Genomic DNA, 20,905 nt, shown 5'->3' with positions numbered 1-20,905 from the left:
GAAATCTGGGTGCATCAGACATCAGCAGAACCAACAGTGAAATTATGAAGAAAAATGGTCCAAGAACAATTCGAATCACGCCTGGGCCCCTCGGGATCTCGTCCATACATCTAACAAGTCCCATAAATAACACGGACCTACTCGAGCCCTCCAATCACACATAACAATATCGAAACGATGAATCACACGTCAAGTCAAACTTAATGAACTTTCAACTTCCAAAACTCGCACCGAAACATAACAAATCAACCCGGAATGAACTCAAATTTTGCACACTAGTCCCAAATCACATAACAAAACTATTTCAATTCCCGGAACCACAATTTGAATCTGATATCCTCAAAGTCAACTCTCTGTCAAACTTATAAACTTTTCAAACCTTCAAATTTCTAACTTTCGCCAATTAGCGTCGAAACCTTCTAGAAATATCCAAATGTGAATCCTGGCATATGACTTAGTCCAAAATCCCCATCCGGGCCTAACGAAACCATCAAAACTACAATCTGAGGCCATATACTAAAAAGTCAAACCTGGTCAACTCTTCCAACTTAAAGCTTCAATCATGAAATTCATTCTTCCAAATCAATTCCGAATAACCTGAAAACCAAGATCGATTATACGATGCTACTCAAGACTTCAAATAGCTGAACGGAATGCAAATGCTCAAAACGACGAATTGTGTCACGACCCAAAATTCCACCTTAGATTGTGACGGTGCCTACCCGTATTTGATAAGCAAGTCAACTCACAATCAACATAATATAGTCCATATTCCTTTGATTAACAAAGTCAAATTATAAATAAATATAGGAATAATCTCAAAATATCATAATATTTGATACAATCATAACACGGTCCGAATACGACCAAAACAGTACAACCCCTAGGGACTAGGTGGCACAAGTACACGAGCAACTACTGAATAAGTACAAGTTTGAATACATGATCAAAACTGACTGAGATAACGAAAGTAGACAGAGGATAATAAAAGATAGGTACTTAGGCATTGCGAAATGAATCCATGTAGTGCAGCTCACCCTAAGTCTTCAAGCGAACGCATAGGCTCAACAAGAGGCCTCACTAGTACCCACATGAGGATCTGCGCAAAAAGATGCGCAGACGCGTAACATGAGTACACCACAATCGGTACCTAGTAAGTATCAAGTTTAACCTCGAAGAAGTAGTGGCGAGGCTATAAGCATCAAGATACTTACAACACAGATATAAATAACAGAGCTCAGAACTGAAAATGTAAATAATCTCATAAACAACATGTATTAAAAATGTAATAGTCGAAAAGTATAAAACATGCTTTTCCAATTCAAGAGATAATCATAACACTACTCAGATATAACATTTAAAGATGGCATACTTCAATCAATGGGGTCAAGGCTCCCAATGGACATATATAAGTGACATGCAACAGTTAGCATTTAAATGAATGCTTCTAAATGAATCAAGGATGTCTATGCATGCTCAAACTCTATTACTCACCATAACTGATACATGATCTATGTACCCCGATACACAATCTATGTATCACTGAACCCAATATACAATCTATGTATTACTGAAATCCGATATACAATTCATGTGTCGACGACGCTCATAAGGCCCAAAGTAACATGAGTTATCACCTGACTCTAGAGGAACGAATCCTTATCCAAGGGCAAAAAGGAGCTTGATAGCTCACTTATAATCAAATATCCACTCATAATGTCTTGTGTGCCATAAGCCCATAACTGTATCTCAACCGCATGACCTTATGTTTTGTGCCACAATCTTAGTCCAGATCAAGTATCCAAATATGATACGTATGCACATACCCAAAAATTAATAGATAAAAGATGCACAAGGACTTAATAATAATTATACGGATATATGCTCATGGAATTTTTATATGACATGAATAATTCAAGCAATTCAACATATAAGAATAAGCTCTATACATTCATAAATAATCATAAACCTAGGCATGATCTCTAATATGAATAAGAGAGCAAATGTAGTCATATAAGCCAAAGTAATCATAAATCAAGATGAGAACATAATCAAAACAAGGCAAAAAGTATCTCAATTATTCCAAACATGATATAAACTTGGTACGTGTATATACGCTCGCCACCCAGCATATACACCATCCCTAATACCTCAAACACATAGCAATCAAGTCAATCCTAGGTGGTTTTCCTCTTAACAATGTTAGCCAACAGACTTACTTTCACCGGGTAGCTAAAAATCAACCCAAAAATCGCTAAATCATCGAAATCCACCTCTAAACGGCTCAAATCTAGTCAAATATAACCCAAAAATGTCAAACAAAACCATAAAAATTTATTCCAAATAATAAAGCTCGAATCTTTGATCAGATCCCTAAAAGTTAACAAAAATCACCTCGGGGCCAAACGGTCAAAACTCGAGTCAAAGGGTAGATCTCAACTATCCATAACCCCACGAGTCCAAATATGTGATTAGATCCCAAAATCAAATCCTAATCGACCTTCAAATTTACAAAATACACCCTCTTAAGTTGTAGACAAAAATTTCAAATTTCACTTTATAAATCCATATTTTAGGTGTAGAAATTCATGAAAAATCAAGATATAAAATCAAATCCAAGTAAAAATTCCTTACCTCCAATGGTGTAGTGAAATTGCTCTTCAAAATCTCCACCTCTCGAAGTCCACGATTCAAAATATAAGAGATTGGGTAAATTCCGAAATAAGTCACTTAAGTGGTCTGCCCATGCATACCCTTCACAATCGTGGTCCAAAGCTTTGCGATGACGAAGCACAAATCCGCTGCTATCCAAAAATACCCTGCATGATCGCGAAAGCCAAACAACATCTACTCCGTGAACGCGACCCCTCTATGCGAACGTGAAGACCAACCCCCAGCCGGCTTCGACCCTATGCGAACGCGATTGCGCCCATGCGATTGCCATGCTCCTAGCCGGTCCACTACGCGAACACGATGAACAAAACCACCTGCCAACCTCCCTTTATCTGTAATCGCGTTACTCTCCCCACGATCGCGAAGCATCAACATGAAGCAGAAAACCAACAGCTCCTAAACAAAGGGTAATGGTCCAAAACCACCCCGAATCACACCCGAGTCTCCCGACAACCTGTCCAATCATACCGACAAGTACATACACCTAATTCAAATTTATCCAAGGGCTCGAAACTCCACGAATAACATCAAAATCAAAAATCGACGCCCAAAATCTATCTCTTGACTCCCTAACATTCCAACTTCGCCGAACGCGTCCGAATCACACTTAGACATTTCAGATTTTGACCAAACTTTGTACACAAGTTTCAATCAATCAAATAAACCTAACTAAAGTCCCGAAACACCAACCAGACCCCAATAACATCAAATTCAATTGCCGGTCAAACCTATAAACTCTCGATACCTTTAAATTGCCAACTTTCGATAATTAGAGCCAAAACCTTATAGGAACCTTCAAATCCAAGTCCGAACGTACTCTAAGTCCAAAATTTCCATAAGAACATATTGGGACCATGAAATCACCAATCTGAGGTCGTATACTCAAAAGTCAAACCTTGGTTAACTCTTATAATTTAAACTTCCAAAATAAGACTAAGTGTCTCAATTCATTTTCAAACCTTCCTGAAGCCAAACCGATCACCCCGCAAGTCACAAAGCAACAAACAACATACGAGGAGCATCAAATATGAGAAACAGAGTTCAAATGCACAAAACGGCTGGCCGGATCGTTTTAAATTGTTAATTGACATAGACCCTTGTTCTCTTATAAAATGAGGATACTACATTGGAAATAGTCGGGATAGCTTAGTTGGCAGAGTAGAGGACTGATTAATTTGTATCAGTCTCTTTTCCCTAGAACTAATTTCTAATTAATTTAATTTGAATCAACATACATATTCTTTTTAGAGTTTAGGCTAGAACAATAGCTTTACCTAGATATATCCTATAGATGCACAAGTTTCATGGGAGAGAGAGCCTTGATATGCTATTCATGGGTAGGGTGGTGCCAGAATTGTTATGAATTTACGTCTGGTAGTTTATTTGAGGAATTGATGGGGTCCATGGGACAGAAGGTCTTAAAATTTGCAGGTTAGTTGCTAGTGGTAGTTGAACGGTTTGTGGAATATGTAGTAGTAGTAGTATCTAATATGGGCACCAATTGCTCTTCGTGAGAACAAGATCTGAGCATTGATGGAGCCATTGCAACTTTTGTCAAAAGTTGCATTCTTTTTTGGTGACTGCAATTTCAGTCTACCAAATGATGGTCCTCTTCCTTGAGGAGGTTGCATTTATGTTGATCTACCACCCCATGTGAGGGAAACCTCTCAAGTGGGACATCTTCAATAAATGACTATAACTTATAATAGTTCTGGGCTAAAACGGGATTAACCGATCTTAAATAGACGTTTATTTGGAGAAGTGGTTATTTGAAGTCAGGAAAGGAGTATATGGAACTTGAGGTTTTCATTTTATCATTTGAATACTATGTACTCTCTCCTTTCACTTTTAATTGTTCCTTATACTAAAATTACTTGTCTACTATACTAAATCAAGAGAAAGATAATCTTTTTTATTTTTTATTTTGCCCTTATCATTAACCACTTATTCCCCAAATCATTGGGGGTATTATCACTTTTAGCTCGCGCTAAAAACTATTTATATCTGGTAGCCGAAAAAGTGTATAAAATTTATATATACAAATTTTATATATTTTTTCGACTATTATTTTTACAGCGATTATACAACGTCATTTTTCCAAATTATTATTATTATGGATAAATTATAAAATTTATATTTTATTTATCATTTATTAAGGGGCGTGAAAAGTCCAAAGTGGACATTAAAAGTGAAAAGGGAGTATATATATAAAAGTTGCTGTCAATAAGTTAGGGATATCAAATGACAAAATCATCAATGTAACCTTTATGGAAGGACATATAAGTGATAGAAAAACAACAATTATTAATTATCAGTTAAATGTGTAGGTAGGGAAGGAGGTGCTGGGGACAAATAATTATTCTAGTTGAAAATGTTGTAATAGTATTCACACTTGGAGCCTTGATTATCACATAACATTACAATGGGGGTCAAGTCTCAACTCATTAACCTGTACTTTGTCACACCCATTTACTATGTGGCAATTGAGTGAGATTATAATATATATTTCACAATTTCCCAAGAAGAGAATTACAACATATAGTATTTGATATTCATAAATAAATAAATCAGCATCTTTTGCCCTTTTTGCAGCCAAGTGCACCAGCATTGACAGTAATAGAACTAACTAAAGTAGATGGCCTTGCACTTAAACTTGAAGCTTTAGCATAACTTTTAGAAGCTCCAGCACCAGACCTAGTAAAAAAAGCTCCATTAAGCATTAAATCTCCTTCAGATCTCCAGTTCCAATTCTTCCATTCACTTTCTGCTGCATCCTCATGTTTTGTCACCTGTTTACCCAACATTTAAACACAAATTGGTTAAAGTAACCATACTTTTGATTTCACCCACTTTTTGCATCTTTATCAAACTTTGTTATTTCTATACTACCATTATTTTTGTACTAGCTCATTGACATTAATGTTCCTTATTCCCCTCCAATTTAACTAATTTTTTTTGGCTCTTTTTACGAAATTCATTTTTTAGCATTAATTAACAATAAAATTAGTCATATTAATCTTAATTTGCTCATTGAAAATATAACGAACTATTCCTGAACTCTTTACTCCAAAGGCAACTTTGGAAAGATATTTGAAAAAATCAAATGTTGCGGAACACTAAAAAAGGTCAAAATATCACTTAAAATGGACCAGAAAAAGTACAATGCAGTTTATTATGTGATTATTTATTATTTTTATCAGGTAATTGTTAATATTTATCATAAAAGTTTATTTATAATTACCCTATATGTCATATAACCTGATTATGTGAGTATTTGTACCATTAGTGCATAAAACCTTGAAACTCTTTTCTATCATTTGACCATTTCAACTTTAATTAGGCAAAGTTTGGTGCAATAGATACCATCTAAAAGCAGGCTAAGCAAAGTTTTCATTTCAAAACATTTTTATTTTCAACATGCAAAAATCTATTCAAATGTTACTAAATTGGAATTACTACAGATTAGAGGTGTCAAATGAGCGGATCAGACTGATTTTGTACGAATTAAAATAGGTTGAGTCAATAAATGAGCGGTTTATTGATCTGTCCAAAAGTTACTTGGACTGAGATATACTGGATCAAGATGGGCTAAAATTCATAGTCCAATCCCCCAAACTCTTATAAAGCTTTAATTAACGTGTTGTTTTCTTATTAATTGTTAAATTATCAAATAAGATATTTTTCTTTTGTTATGGTCATATATAACATATCAAACCAAAAAAAAATATTTTAAAGATATTTTAGCAAAGTTACTCATGGATCAATTTAGGCTAAAATCAGCCTAACTTTATATGGACTGAGATATGTTGGATCAAGACGAACTGAGTTCAATAAATCGACGGGTCAATGACCGATCCAACCTTGAACGAGTTAGGCCGATCAATGAGTTTGAGCTCAAATTACCGCCCCTGCTACACATGAACTATGGTAGCTAGTGACTACTCAGGACATTTGCGAAAAAAAAAAGAAAAAGTATTACAGTAACAAAGGCGACAAAATGCACGAAATTTAGTGGGCGTTTGGACATAAGAATTGTAAAATTTCAAAAAAAAAAAAAAAAATTTCAAGTGAAAATGGTATTTTAAAAATTAGAGTTGTGTTTGGACATGAATGTAATTTTAGGTTGTTTTTGAAGTTTTGTGAGTGGTCTGAGTAAAAATTTTGAAAAACAGCTTTTTGAAGTTTTTCAAATTTTCGAAAAATTACAAAATGCATCTTCAAGTGAAAATTGGAAATTTTATGACCAAACGCTGATTTCGAAAAAAAGTGAATTTTTTTGTTTTTGAAAAATAGTGAAAAATTTCTTATGTCCAAACGGGCTCTTAGTCACCTACTTGGTCTACATTTTGACATAAAAATATTTGCAATCTTGAAAAAGTAAGAAAAAATGTCATCTTTCTTACATTTGACTCTTTAAATGTTTTTAAGAAGGAATTGGTCTTTTTTCTAATTTTTTTTTGGGGTTAAATACCTTTGTGAGCTTTAAACAATAAAAGTCCCCTCTTTCCTTTTAAAATTATTTTTCTTCAAAAGTGTTAATTGTATTTTTACCTCCTTGTTGAAGATATCATTAGGAGCAAGAAATCTATTGCCTTGGCTGTTGATAGTTGGAGAAGCACTTCCTCCAACTGCATACATCTCCCAATGGGTGTAGTCATTGTTCACCACATGGAAATATCCATGTCTACATCTGCAATTCTCACAAACATATTGTCTCATTACACAAATAAATGTACTAAAAAAAACAACAGATAATATTAGATCCAACATTTCTTTATTATTTACCTTGGCATTCTTTGTACAAGCCCTTCTCCAAAATGGTTAAAAGCAATGGTAACTTGCATGTTCTTGTCCCTAGTGAATGAATCACTATGTCCCAAAAGCATTACCTGTTAAGGCGGATTCAAAATTTAAGGTCAGTACGTACAAAATATTACTGGAGTTACTAGTCCAATCGAAAATGAACAGAAAGGCTACATCCGATACTACAATAACAATAACATACTCAGTGTAGTCCCACAAGTGGGGTTTGAGGAGGGTAGAGTATACGCAAACCTTACCACTACCTTTAAAAAGGCAGAGAGACTATTTTCGGAGGACCCTCGACTCAGGAAGGAGGAGGGAAAGGGCAATAACAAGCAAATCGATCTGGCAACTAAAGCAAAATACAAAACTAGCAAAAAGTAATGCATTCAGATAACCGAAACAAGACTAACAAGTAGTAACAGAAAACTAGCCCAAAAAAAAAAAAAAAAAAACTACGGAAGACACCAAGTGGTGTGTCAAAGCTACTGCTACGTCCGCTAGTGATTACCTTATTATGATGTGTCATGTAATTATTGGAAATAGTAATGGCAGTAGATCCACGAATTGCATCAATCAACCCATCTCTACAATTTGACAAAGAACAATGATCAACCCAAACATGGCTTCCTCCAAATATAGAAACTCCATCTCCATCTGATAATGTCCTCCAACCATAATGCTCTGGTGAATCTCTAACATAAGCATTTCCTCCTTGTTTACAATCATGAATATTTAATCCATGTATAATAATATTTGTAACATATTGTATAGTAATACATGGACCACCAGCAATGTGTACACTAGCACCTCTACCATCAATTGTCTTGAATGAATTCAAAATTAACTCTTCTTTTAGCTTAATAACCATGTCTCTTGCAAATATAATCCAAAGGGGTTCATCTTGAATTGCACCATATCTTAAAGTTCCTGGCTTTGGATTTACAGGGTCATCACTAGTATCAGTGACTATGTAAATTTTGCCATCTCTTCCACCAATGGCTTGTTTGCCAAATCCAATGGCACAATCAGCTAATCTTTGCCTGTTTTTTTCCCAATTGGGGTCACATCTCCAGCAATCATCAATGGGGTTGCCTGTTCCACATGATAAATAGCCTAAGTTCCTTCTTGATGCATTGAAAATTTTGCTGCAAAAATTTAAAAAGTTGAAATCTTAGTTGAAGAATTTAACTCTGCCTAGAAGCATAGTCGGTCAAGAAAAAAATACAATTTCGATAGTAATGTTCCATTTCAGATGTTTGGGGCAGAATAAGTGATCAAGAAACAGTAACTCATTCTATTACTAGTGCCACAAATTCTTATGGGCATGGGCATAGAGTTCCATAATGTGAGTAGGCAAAAACCTTGATTTGTTTACTTCCTACTTTAACAAGATGAAGGTTATGGTGCGTTAACAGTTAACATAAAAATAAGCAAATTATCATAAATTTTGAATGTCGAAACTATAGATTCATAGTGATAATAAGAAAAATGTGAGAAAAGGGTGTAAGTGTCATACTCGTTAACTTGTTGGACTATAACTTCAGGGTCAGGAACAGCCACAGACGTTGAGAACGTGAAGAGAGGAGCTAAAAGAGCAAGAAGGAGAAGGAAGATAATTGGTATTCCCATTTGCAATGTATGGAGTTTGGAATGAAGAGGATGTGGGACTTTTATATACAGAGGAAAACAGGATGAAGGGCTGTGTTAATGAACCAACCAAACACCACTTGGACCTACCTGTCCCATAAATTTGGTATTTCCCTCCACTTCTATCACCATTTATGAGTCGCACTTTATACGTATACATTAAAAATATTTACATCACAGAGTTTTGCTATAATTTTTATGCTACTAAATTATGATTATTTTTTATCAATTATCAATTGTTTTACTTAATGGTGTAAAAATTTGCGGTGCATAAAAATCACAAAAGAAGATACAAGAAACTAGTAACAAACGAGAGAGGAAGGGTAAAAGTACCATTTTTCTTTCATGTAACACGATAGTAAGTTCGACTCCATCTCTTTCTCTATTCACCAAAAGTTTCTACTATTAAATAATACGACTTATTTTGGTTATGAGCACCTTCATTTGACAAATTATTAGTTAGGTACCCACATATAGTAAAATTTTAGAGTCTTGGTGTGACAAAGGGAATTGGGAAAAAGAAAGGAACGAAATATAAGAATGATTACATATATTCCCACATCTTAGGCTTTTCATAAGATGAGAAATGGAGTCGGTGGAGAATATGTAGAGGTAGGTTAATCATAATTGCCATAAAGTTAAAAAGCTAGGGCTTTGTGGTGTAACTAGATTTTTTATTACTTGGTTCCATCTTTGTCCTAGTTTAGACAATTTAAGATAATGCAAATTTGAAGGGCTTTGATACTTTGAACAAAGCGATAAATATATAGTATATTTCTAACAAAGAAAATATATATATGCACAATTAAACAGAGTATAGAAGATGGTTATAGTCGTCGTACTTAACTCTTAAAATTAGTTCATGAAATCAAATATGTGTAGGACCATATCAATGTTATTCACGTCAATATTGCTGTATTTGTAAATAATAATTCTGCAAAATATAAGTTAACGTTATGAAACAATAATAAATTCGAGCTCACTGAATTCACAGTGTTTCCTTAAGGAATTTAATCCCCTCCTAGTACCCAAGGTAATGGATTATTTTCTCCCAGGATAGAACGAATAACACACTGGTGTAGCGGTACTTCAAACCCCAATGTTTTAGCGAACACAAAGTTCGGTAGCAAATCACACTTACAGTTGTTTTGTTTGAAGTTAAAAAAACAATGCAGAACGAAGGAGTATATACTCAGAAAATCGTATGGAAATGCTGAGTATGTGTTGAGTATCTTTCTTCAACATCTGCTGCACAAGCATTAGGCGGCTGCCAAATAGTCAATACACGGATTGAAAAATATCCGTTACAAATGCGGATAATCTTACGTTAATATTTACTATTAACAAATAAATTTGGTCCAAAAAATTAATCAATCAATCGATCATTTGAAATAATGTTTGGTTATAAACAGTGATCATTTGTTGGGCAGTTTTTGGAGATGAATTTTCTGTTGAGGTTTTTTGTTTTTTAAGATGAAATAGTCTTAAAATGAGGGTGAATGGGAAATGGAGGGAAAATGAAATTTTTGAGTAAAATTTTAAGTTTTTCCCTCTTGATAATGAGACATTGTCTCATATTGAAAGAGGAAGAGATTTTTGGTGGGTATATATATAATTGCTCTTCTTGTAGCTCTTAAAGAGTTAAGAAGAAAGCTAGCCTCGCGCTGTCGTCGTCGTCGCTCGCTCGGCTTCGGCTTCGGCTTCGGCTTCGGATTCGGATTCGAATTCGAATTTGGTCAAATGATTGATTGATTAATTTTTTAGACCAAATTTATTTGTTAATAGTAAATATTAACGTAAGATTATCCGCATTTATAACGGATATTTTCCAATCCGTATATTGACTATTTGGCAGCCGCCTAATGCTCTTCCCACCATGAATGTGCTTGCTCCACAAACATGAATGTGCTTGCTCCACAAACATGAATGTGCTGAAATCGCTCAACAGATTTGGTATACATTGCACTCCTTCCTCTCAGCATTTCCATATGATTTTCTGAGTTTCTACTCCTTCGTTCTGCATTGTTTTTAACTTCAAACAAAGCAACTGTAAGTGTAATTTGCTACCGAACTTTGTGTTCGCTGAAACACTGGGGTTTGAAGTACCGTTATACCAGTGTGTGATTCGTTCTATCCTGGGAGGAAATAATCCATTACCTTGGGTACTAGGAGGGGATTAAATTTCTTAAGGAAACACTGTGAATTCAGTGGGCTCGAATTAATTATTGTTTCATTACGTTAACTTATATTTTGCAGAATTATTATTTACAAATACAGCAATATTGGCGGGAATAACAATTTCAAGTTTCAAAAAGATGGTTTAGATTAATTTTTTAAGTTTTTGAATTTTTCTACTCACAAAACTTCAACTTTTTTTTAAGTAAAATGCATGTCCAAATACCATTTCAACTTCCAAAAATCATGGTTCATCTCATCTTCAAAAACTCTTTTTAAAAGTTTCAACCAAATTATGTCCAAACGCTAGCTAAATATATACTTTTGATAGTTGAAGATTGTGTTTATATTAAAATGAAAGAATAAGGATAAATCAAGGAAATTGCTTCATTTTGTGGTAGGCTTGTGAACATTTGCTGCGCAGGATATAGGGGCTATAAATTAGGGGTGGCAAACGGGCGGGTCAGAAATGTATAATTCAAAAAACGGATAAATTATCTGACCCGACCCGTATTTGAGACGGATAAAAAATGGATTATCCAACGGATAATATGGATATCCATATTATCCATGGCTTCTTGAATATGATTACTTATGAGAGAATTTCTAGTCTCCCAAACTTGACGAACCCCCAATTTGAGGCTTTACAAATATAAAAGTTAAACACATTAGTTATCCATTGGTTATCCATTTGGTTAACCATTTTCTAAGTGGATAGTCTGGTTCGTATCCATATTCGACCCGTTTTTAAAAAGTTCATTATCCAACCTATTTTTTAATGGATAATATGGGTGGATAACTGTTTTCTTTTAATCGTTTTGCCACCTCTACTATAAATTAACATTGGGATCCATTAATTCAGTTTCTAATTCCCCTCAAACTCTGTTTGACCAAAAATATAGATCTTGGTTTAACCAATTAGATTTAAATAAAGAAGAGTTAATCTTAGTTAAAAATAATATCCTAAAGGTAAAGCTATCGGTGTTGTGACAAATAACTAGTATATTTATTCGGATAGCAACGAATATAAGCAATAATAATAGTATTCAATGATCCAAAAAGATAAAATGTGGCATTAAATAGTAATAAATGATAATAAATAATATTTAAGTAAATAAAACGTGTGAGTCACCAGAAAAGGGATAAAATAAGTGGATATTCTTTCTCACAATGATGAATGATTGATAAGCCTTTGAATACTTAGGTTGTTTTTGGATCCAGTGAAAATGCTAGATAAGAATCTTAATAAAAAGGTTGTTTTTGTATGCTTGCAATAGGATCAGATTCTCTCTATAAAGTCAATATGTTTTTTACAAATGAAAATCTCATTCCCTATCATTGTGTCTCTTTTTATTTATAGGGAACATGTTCCTAAAAATCCTAATAGTACATGTGCAGAGAATATCCACTAGAATATTCTCTTTTATGTCTTATCTTAGAACTAGTCGTTATAACTCTGTCTAAGATGCTCGACCTCGACCTTGAACTACAATGACTTTACGACCTTGATCTTTGCTGACTCTTCGACCGTACGCTTCATCGCTTAGAGGCTACTTCGCCCTGGGGCCGATCTTTTGGGGGACTTTACCGATAGCACGTGGTGGACGATAAAGGCTATAATGGTGCTGATGTGGCTTGCCTATATTAAAGATATTTTTTGTCCCATACAGTTAGTCCTTCCGCTTATTGAGGTCGTCCTCGTAGGCGAGGTTGATTAGTGGATAGAGTAGTTTGTGCCCGAGATTACCGAGTTGTCTATACATGTCGTGGTCGTCGTAACGATTAGGCAACGCGGCTTTATGAGGACCGCACATTTTGAATTCTTTAAATTTTTTCGGGAAATCTGTTGGAACCATCTGGTCCAAGAGAAAGAGTGACGTCATGACGTCATGCGTTATGATGACGTTGTTTTCCAACGCGTTGTGTTGATTCACGTGTGACCCTTGATTGGCTCTGCCGTTTCGATTTTCATGCTAATCATGGTTTGCCGTTTCGATTATGGTGCCTACAAGTCTTATAAATAGGGGTGGCTTGTGGATTTTGAAACTTTTCCATAATCCTTCTACTTCATAAGCAGAGCTTCTTCTTCTTCTTCTTCTTCGAAAACCCTTTTATTTCACTGTTGTTTTCTTTGATTCCCTATCCCTTTCCATAATAATGTCGGACCTACCATCAGATATCCATATGGAAGATCGTTCTATCCCTCTAGACGTTATTTTTCTGGACCGAGGGAAGAGATGGCAAAGCTGCCGTAAAGGAGGAAACCCTTCCTACTATAGAGGAGATCGTACCTCGATACCCTAAGGCTAAACCCGATTTCCACAAAGTGCCCGAATAGGTGACGGAGAAGTTTAAATCAATGATGATGGTTGAGCGATTAACCAAATTCAAGACTAGGCTCAGCCTACCTAGTCATGTGGAGTTGGTCCCTGCAGGAGACGATGAAGTGCAGGTCCATTATCCCGGTTTCTGCACCCTTTATGCGTATCCGTTCATCATCGGCTATTCGTTCCCTTTGGCACCGTTGATAGAAGAGTATGCCGCTACTACAGCGTGTGCATGGCGTAGCTCTCCCCTTATATTTTTAAGGTGGTTTTAATGTTGATGAAATTCACTGAATTGGCCAACGTTGGCATAACAGTGCACCACCTGATTCACCTCTTCGTCCCTCATTTCTATTGAGGGACGTTGCTGAACCTTCGCCACCGTGGGGGGGAAATGATTGGTGGTAAGGATGGATGACAAGGCTAGTCGGCATTTTTGGCTCGACTATTTCTTTGTCAGGATGGAGGCTGTAGTGTCCGCCACCACAGGCTTCCCTGTGGCTTGGAACCCTACTCGTAAGTGCTCATACCTGTTTAAATATCCTTTTGTTTCCAATGTTTTCCTTACTGTGGGTTGGTTAACTGGCTTTTCCCTTTTTGTAGCTACTGCTCGACCTTTCCAGATGGTGACCCACATTGCCGATTGGTTCAGACAGATTCTTCCTCATACATCGGGGATACGTGATTGGTCAAGTTTTTCTCAAATATTCAAGCCATCTCTTCCCTCGGCAGGTAGCCTATTCCTAACAGTCGACGCCGTGGTTTCTTCGCTTATGTCTGTTACCTTTACTGATTTCTTCCTTTCTCATTTTTTGTAGCTTCGGTCAGGGGGTTTACGAAGAGGTCAAGGGATCCTACACCTTCGTTTTGGAAGAGGAGAGCCGCTGCGCCTTCAGTCTCCGCCCCTGCCTCGACTATGACCGCTCCTACCTTGGTTCCAATTCCACCTGTTGCTACATCCGCCTCCATTTCTGCTTCGGTCATTGAGACTTCTACCCCTCCTCTATATTCACTCATTGACAAGGATGATAAGCATTTGGCCAGAAATGGAGATCTTCAACCTCGAAAAAAGAGGTCTGTGGATGTGAGTGATGGAGTCACTCTGGCCGTTGACTCGGCGGAATCGTTGCGTGAGATAACGATGATTTTTGTGAGTGATGACGTTGAACCGAGTCTCAAGGCTCCGAGGCAGGTGGAAACCAATGTAGGCTTGTCTCTTCATTTTGAGAGGATGGAGACCGAAGGGGCAGTTGCTAGTAACCTTGACCTTTCGCGGCGAGAGGAGGCTTCAACCTCTCAGACAGTCGCGGATACTTCTTTTCTTGCCGATGATAAGGGTAAAAGTATTGCCGAGGAGGGCGACGAGTCAAGTTTCGATGTGGACGTGGACGACCTGAGAATGATTGAAGAGGGGATTACCCAGCTCGAGGTGAGGTTAGAGGGGGCTCGAGGACTATCATGATCCCTTTGGATCGTGACTTGTTGGTGAACACTGAGGAGGTAGTCTCGGTCCTCGGTCCTCTCAGTTCCGATGTTGAGGGTAAGACCCTTAAGGATATAAATGATGGTGCCTTGTCGAGGAGCATTGCTGGCCTCGCTACTTGTTGGTGAACACTGAGGAGGTAGTCTCGGTCCTCGGTCCTCTCAGTTCCGATGTTGAGGGTAAGACCCTTAAGGAGATAAATGATGGTGCCTTGTCGAGGAGCACTGCTGGCCTCGCTCTTAGGGTGAGTATCTGTTATACGAATTTTTTCCTAAATTTTTAGAACATTCTAAGTTCTAACCTTTTTCTCTTCTTTTTTGGTTTGCAGTTGGTGATTTTAGAAATTGAGAGCGCCCTGAGGGAGAAAAAGGCGCAAAGAGATCTTTGTGTAACTGAAAAATAAGTATCTTGAGTACCATGGCATGTATGGGGATCTTCGTAGTCGGTTTCGCGAGGGTGGCGATATGCGGGCCCTGAGGGAAGATCTGAAGAAGAGGGATGAAGAGCTAGTGCAGGCCATAGAGAAGTGCAATATCCTCGAGGGGACGTTGAGAAGTAGGGAATAGGAGCTTGAGGTTAGTAGGGGCGTAGAGGCCCAATGCAGTGATATTCAAGCTTAAGTGGTTGAATTGCGAGGGCAGCTTGAAGAGTGCCGGTTTCAGTTGGAAGCCCTCAACGGCGAGGTTGCCGAGAAGAAGGAGGAACTTGAGAAGGCGGAGTCCTCTGGTTTGGATGATCGGAGGAAGGCGGAGATGTTCGAGTTGGCGAATATGACCCTTCAAGCCGAGCAAGAAAATGATCAATCAACAGCGAGAGCTAAGGAGGAACGACTCGAGGAGAGGATCGAGGAGATGGAGAAAGACAACTCTGTCCTTCATGATCGAGCAACCGCTCTAGAGGCCGAGACAGCTCAATTTCTTGCACATCCGTCCTCTTCAAATGCTTCTGATTTTCCCAATATACATCTGGAGTTATATGAATAGTGGATCCATGCCGAGGCCCAGTTAGATGTGTTTCGGGACTTGCACGCAGTGGGCCCTGATCCTGAGGCTGCCCGGGTTAAGGCTTGTGAAGCTCGAGTCGCTTATGGATATGATCCCTCTATGCCTCGACCTAACGAGGAGGATGGGGAAGAGGGTGTAGACCTCCTTTAGGAGGATGCTTGGTATGATACCGTTTATCCTCAGGGCGAAGGTGGAGAGGATGCCGGGGACCGAGGCGGCGAGGTCCAGTAGTCTTTCTCTTAGACTTTTTGTGTATTTTTGTCAGAGTCTTTAAGAGCCCTTGTAATGAACTCTTTATTCGTGTATAAATGTATAAGTTATTTTCTACGCTTTCTTCCATACCTGTTACTTGTTTCAGCACTTGTGTACTTTGCTTTTGTTGTTTGCTTGTTATGATTTCTGCTCATTCTATGGCTGTTGTCTTCTAGTTGGTTGTAGCCTTGTTGGCGAATATTTATGGGTCGTGTCTGCCCTTTGTTTATATAGGTCGGGTGTGCTTTTTTATTTAGATTTGGTTTATTGGTGTTGTTTGAACTTGGTTGATTTTGATCATTTGCCAAGTTGTGGCCGAGGGCCGGTAGGTGTTACAAGAGCGCGGTCGAGCTTAACCTTTCCTTAAATCATGGACTGAGGGCCGATAGATGTTGTTCGAGCTGGTTCGAAATTTAACCTTTGTTAAAGTGTGGCCGAGAGCGGGTAGGTGTCATTCGAATTTGGTCGAACTTAACCTTTTATTTATGTGTAGCCGAGGGCCGATAGGTGTTGTTCGAACTGGGTCGAACTTAATCTTTGTTTAGGTGTGGTTGAGGGCCGATAGATGTCATTCGAACAGGGTCAAATTTAATCTTTGTTTGGGTGTGGCCGAGGGCCGATAGGTGTCGTTCGAACTTAACCTTTTATTAGTGTGCGGCAGAGGGCCGATAGGTGTTGTTCGAGCTGGGTCGAACTTAGCCTTTGTTTAGGTGCGGCAGAGGGCCGATAGGTGTTGTTCGAGCTGGGTCGAACTTAACATTTTGTTAATCGCGGCCGAGGGGCGATAGGTGTTGTTCGAACGGGGTCGAACTTAACCTTTTGTTAATCGCGGCCGAGAGTCGATAGATGTTTCTGATAAACGTAAGTTTCTTGTTACTTTGACGTTGTTGCTCTGATTACATGATTGGAGAAAGTTACAAATTGGCCGCAGGCCTCGCCAAATTGGCCGCAGCTACCAAAAGCATCACGACCGGGGATAAAAGTGTAGTCCACCTCCTCAACTCATCGATAGACCAAATCGAGATAAGATCTGTAAGCTTAACTTGGGATTGGAGCAATCGTATTATCGCCTATTTGCAGGATGGTGCACTCCCAAACGACAAAAAGGAAGCCAAGAAACTACGAATGCAAGCAACCAGATACAATCTTCTCCATAGCGACATGTACAAGAGGACATACGGTGGCTCTCTGGCGAAATGCTTGGCCCAAACCAAATCCAGTGCGACCTCGAAGAAGTCCATGAAGGCCATTGTGGTGCTCATTCCGGAAATCGAGCACTCATCATGTGCCTCATACGGGCAGGATACTATTGCCCACCATGAAAAAGGATGCCTCAGAGTTTGTGAAGAAATGCGAACAATGTCAGAAGTACACCCCAATAATTCACCAAACAGGCGAACACCTCTACTCAGTCACCTCTACTTGGTCGTTCATCAAGTGGGGAATGGACATCGTGGGTCCCCTTCTAGCAGGGCGAGGTAATGTACGGTTCCTTTTGGTTTTAACTGATTCTTTCTCTAAATGGGTGGAAGTAGAAGCGTTCGCCCAAATACGCGAACAAGAGGTAATCACCTTTATATGGAGAAACATCATCAACCAATTCAGCCTACCCAAGGAGATCAGTTGCGACCACGGACCCCAGTTCACGGGAAAGAAAATCGTCGAATTCTTCGAGAAATGGTATATTAAGAGGATACTTCCAACCTCGTATCACCTGGTGGGTAACGTACAGGTAAAATCCTCTAACAAATCCATATTAAACATCATGAAGAAAAAGCTTGAAGACGCTAAGGGACTGTGGCTGAAGATACTGCCACAAGTATTATGGGCGTATAGAACTACTCCAAAGATGAGCACAGGAAAAACACTCTATTCTTTGGTCTATGGGACCGAGGCAGTCATACCAGTCGAAGTCGGAGAACCCAGCCTAAAGTACTCCTACGAAAGCGGTACTAGTAATGATAAGAGTAAAAGGCAGGAACTCGATGAAATCAATGAACGAAGAGATATGGCGAACATAAGGATGGTCGCCTAAAAGAAGCCAACAGAACGTTATTACAACAAGAAAGCAAAGGTCCGGCCGCTCAAAGTCGGGGACTACGTACTCAAAGCCAAAACTCAAGCGAGCTAAGACCCATGGGAAGTCAAGCTGGGAACAAACTGGGACGGCACATACAAAATTATAGCCAAAGCAAACAAGGGTCCGTTCCAATTAGACATAATGGAAGGAAAGCAATTACCGAACAATTGGAACATCAGCCACCTTAAATACTTCAACTTCTAAAAGAAAGAAGTGTCCCCGAGTCGTACTCTTTTTTCCCTCACTTGAGTTTTTTTCCATTAGGGTTTTCTCAAGTTGGTTTTTAACGAGGCGACAAATGGGACACTTCGAGCCGAAGTATGCGAGGGAGGGACTGTGTTTCTTATTCATTGCCTGACTCCTCCATACTCTCCAAGTCAAGCAATTAAGGGACTAGATAGGCTGAGACTAGGACTGAAACGTCATCCAATACCCAAAATTTGTAACTTTCTCCAATCATGCAATCATAGCAACAACGTCAAAGTAATAAGAAACTTACATTTATCAGAAACATCTTTCGACCCTCGGCCGCGATTAACAAAAGGTTAAGTTCAACCTCACTCGAATATCACCTATCGCCCATCAGACGCGATTAACAAAAGGTTAAGTTCGACCCATCTCGAACAACACCTATCGGCCCTCGCCCGCACCTAAACAAAGGTTAAGTTCGACCCAGATCGAACAACACCTATCGGCCCTCGGCCGCATACTAATAAAAGGTTAAGTTCGACCAAGTTCGAACGACACCTATCCGCCCTCAGCCACATTTAAACAAATAAAGAGTTCAATACAAGGGCCCTTAAAGATGCCGACAAAAATACACAAAAAAGTCTAAGAGAAAAACTACTGACCCTCACCGCCTCGGTCCCCGGCATCCTCACCACCTTTGCCCTGAGGATAAACGGTATCATACCAAGCGTCCTCCTCAAGACGGTCTACCCCCTCTTCCCCATCCTCCTCGTCAGGTCAAGTCATAGCGGGATCATATCCACAAGTGACTCGAGCTTCACGAGCCTTAACCCGGGCATCCTCAAGGGCAACTTTAGGAACAAAGCCTGCTGCGTGAAAGTCCTAAAACACATCTAACCAGGCCTCGACATGGATCCACTTATAACTCCCGAGGTACATTGGGAAAATCAGAAGCGTTGGAAGAGGACGACCGTGCAAGCAGTTCAGCCTTCTCGGCCTCTAGAGTGGTCACTCGATCATGAAGGACAAAGTTATCTTTCTCCAGCTCCCCGATACTCTCCTCGACCTGGTCCTCCTTAGCTCTCGCCGTCGATTGATCATTTTCTCGACTGGCTTGAAGATTTTTATTCGCCAACTCGAACATCTTTGCCTTCCTCCGAGCATCCAAATAAAAGGACTCCGCCTTCTTAAGTTCCTCCTGCTTCTCGGCAACCTCGCCGTTGAGGGCTTCCAACTGAAACCGGCACTCTTCAAGCTGCCCTCGCAATTCAACCACTTGAACTTGAAGATCACTGCATTAGGCCTCTACGCCCCTATTAACCTCAAGCTCTTCTTCCCTACTTCTCAACGTACCCTCGAGGATGCTGCACTTCTCGATGGCCTGCACCACCTCCTCGTCCCTCTTCTTCAGATCTTCCCTCAGGGCCCGCATATTGCCGCCCTCACAAACTGACTACAGAGATCCCGATACTTGCCACAATACTCAAGATACTTATTTTTTAGTTTCACGAAGATCTCTTTGCGCCTTTTTCTCCCTCTGGGCACTCTCAATTTCTAAAATCACCGTCTGCAAACCAAAAAAGAAAAGGAAAAGGTTAGAACTTAGAATGTTCTAAAAAATTAGGAAAATAATTCATATAAGAGATACTCACCCTAAGAGCGAGACCAGCAATGCTCCTCGACAAGGCACCATCATTTGTCTCCTTAAGGGTCTTACCCTCAACATCGGAACAGAGAGGACTGAGGGTCGAGACTACCTCCTCAGTGTTCACCAACAAATCACGATCCATAAGGATCGTGATAGTCCTCGAGCCCCCCTCTAACCTCACCTCGAGATGGGTAAGCCCCTCTTCAATCATTCTCAGGTCGTCCATGTCCACATCGAAACCTGACTCGACGCCCTCCTCAGTAATACTTTTACCCCTATCATCGGCAGGCAAAGAAGTATCCACGACTGTCTGAGAGGTTGAAGCCTCTTCTCGCCGCGAAAGGTCAAGGTCGCCAGCAGCCGCCCCTTCGGTCTCCATCCCCTTGGAATGAAAAGACATGCCTACATCGGATTCCATTGGCCTCGGAGCCTCGAGACTCGGTTCAACGTCATCACTAACAAAAATTATCGTTTTCTTATGCAATGAAAAGTCCCTTTCCGCCAAGTCAATGGCCAGAGTGACTCTATTACCCACATCCACAGGACTCCTCTTTCGAAGTTGAAGATCTCTGTCGCTGGGCAAATGCCCATCGTCCTCGTCAATGAGTGAATATAGAGGAGGGG

At 39.2% G+C, this 20,905-nt stretch overlaps 1 protein-coding gene across 1 annotated transcript; it reads right to left on the bottom strand.

Annotated features, from left to right (window-relative positions):
• Positions 1-5,156: 5,156 nt before the first annotated feature.
• On the bottom strand, positions 5,157-9,147 carry LOC104084748 (probable pectate lyase 5). Its single transcript, XM_009588700.4, has 5 exons — positions 8,996-9,147; positions 7,988-8,624; positions 7,459-7,562; positions 7,225-7,363; positions 5,157-5,462 (listed from the first exon to the last, which is right to left on the bottom strand). The coding sequence occupies exons 1-5, from the start codon at positions 9,106-9,108 to the stop codon at positions 5,241-5,243; spliced, it is 1,215 nt and encodes a 404-aa protein (XP_009586995.1). The 5' UTR covers positions 9,109-9,147; the 3' UTR covers positions 5,157-5,240.
• Positions 9,148-20,905: the final 11,758 nt, after the last annotated feature.

This window comes from Nicotiana tomentosiformis, chromosome 12 (genome assembly GCF_000390325.3).
Source record: "Nicotiana tomentosiformis chromosome 12, ASM39032v3, whole genome shotgun sequence".
Lineage (NCBI taxonomy): Eukaryota > Viridiplantae > Streptophyta > Magnoliopsida > Solanales > Solanaceae > Nicotiana > Nicotiana tomentosiformis.
This window is presented reverse-complemented; position numbering and strand designations above follow the sequence as displayed.

What these genes read in the sequence shown, in the direction of transcription:
- LOC104084748 (XM_009588700.4), bottom strand. Translation starts at nt 9,108, where the DNA reads ATGGGAATACCAATTATCTTCCTTCTCCTTCTTGCTCTTTTAGCTCCT. An exon ending in ATAGTCCAACAAGTTAACGA is followed by an intron (nt 8,625 to 8,995) that starts GTATGACACTTA and finishes AAATTTTTGCAG; the next exon opens with CAAAATTTTCAATGCATCAA. An exon ending in ACATGACACATCATAATAAG is followed by an intron (nt 7,563 to 7,987) that starts GTAATCACTAGC and finishes CCGCCTTAACAG; the next exon opens with GTAATGCTTTTGGGACATAG.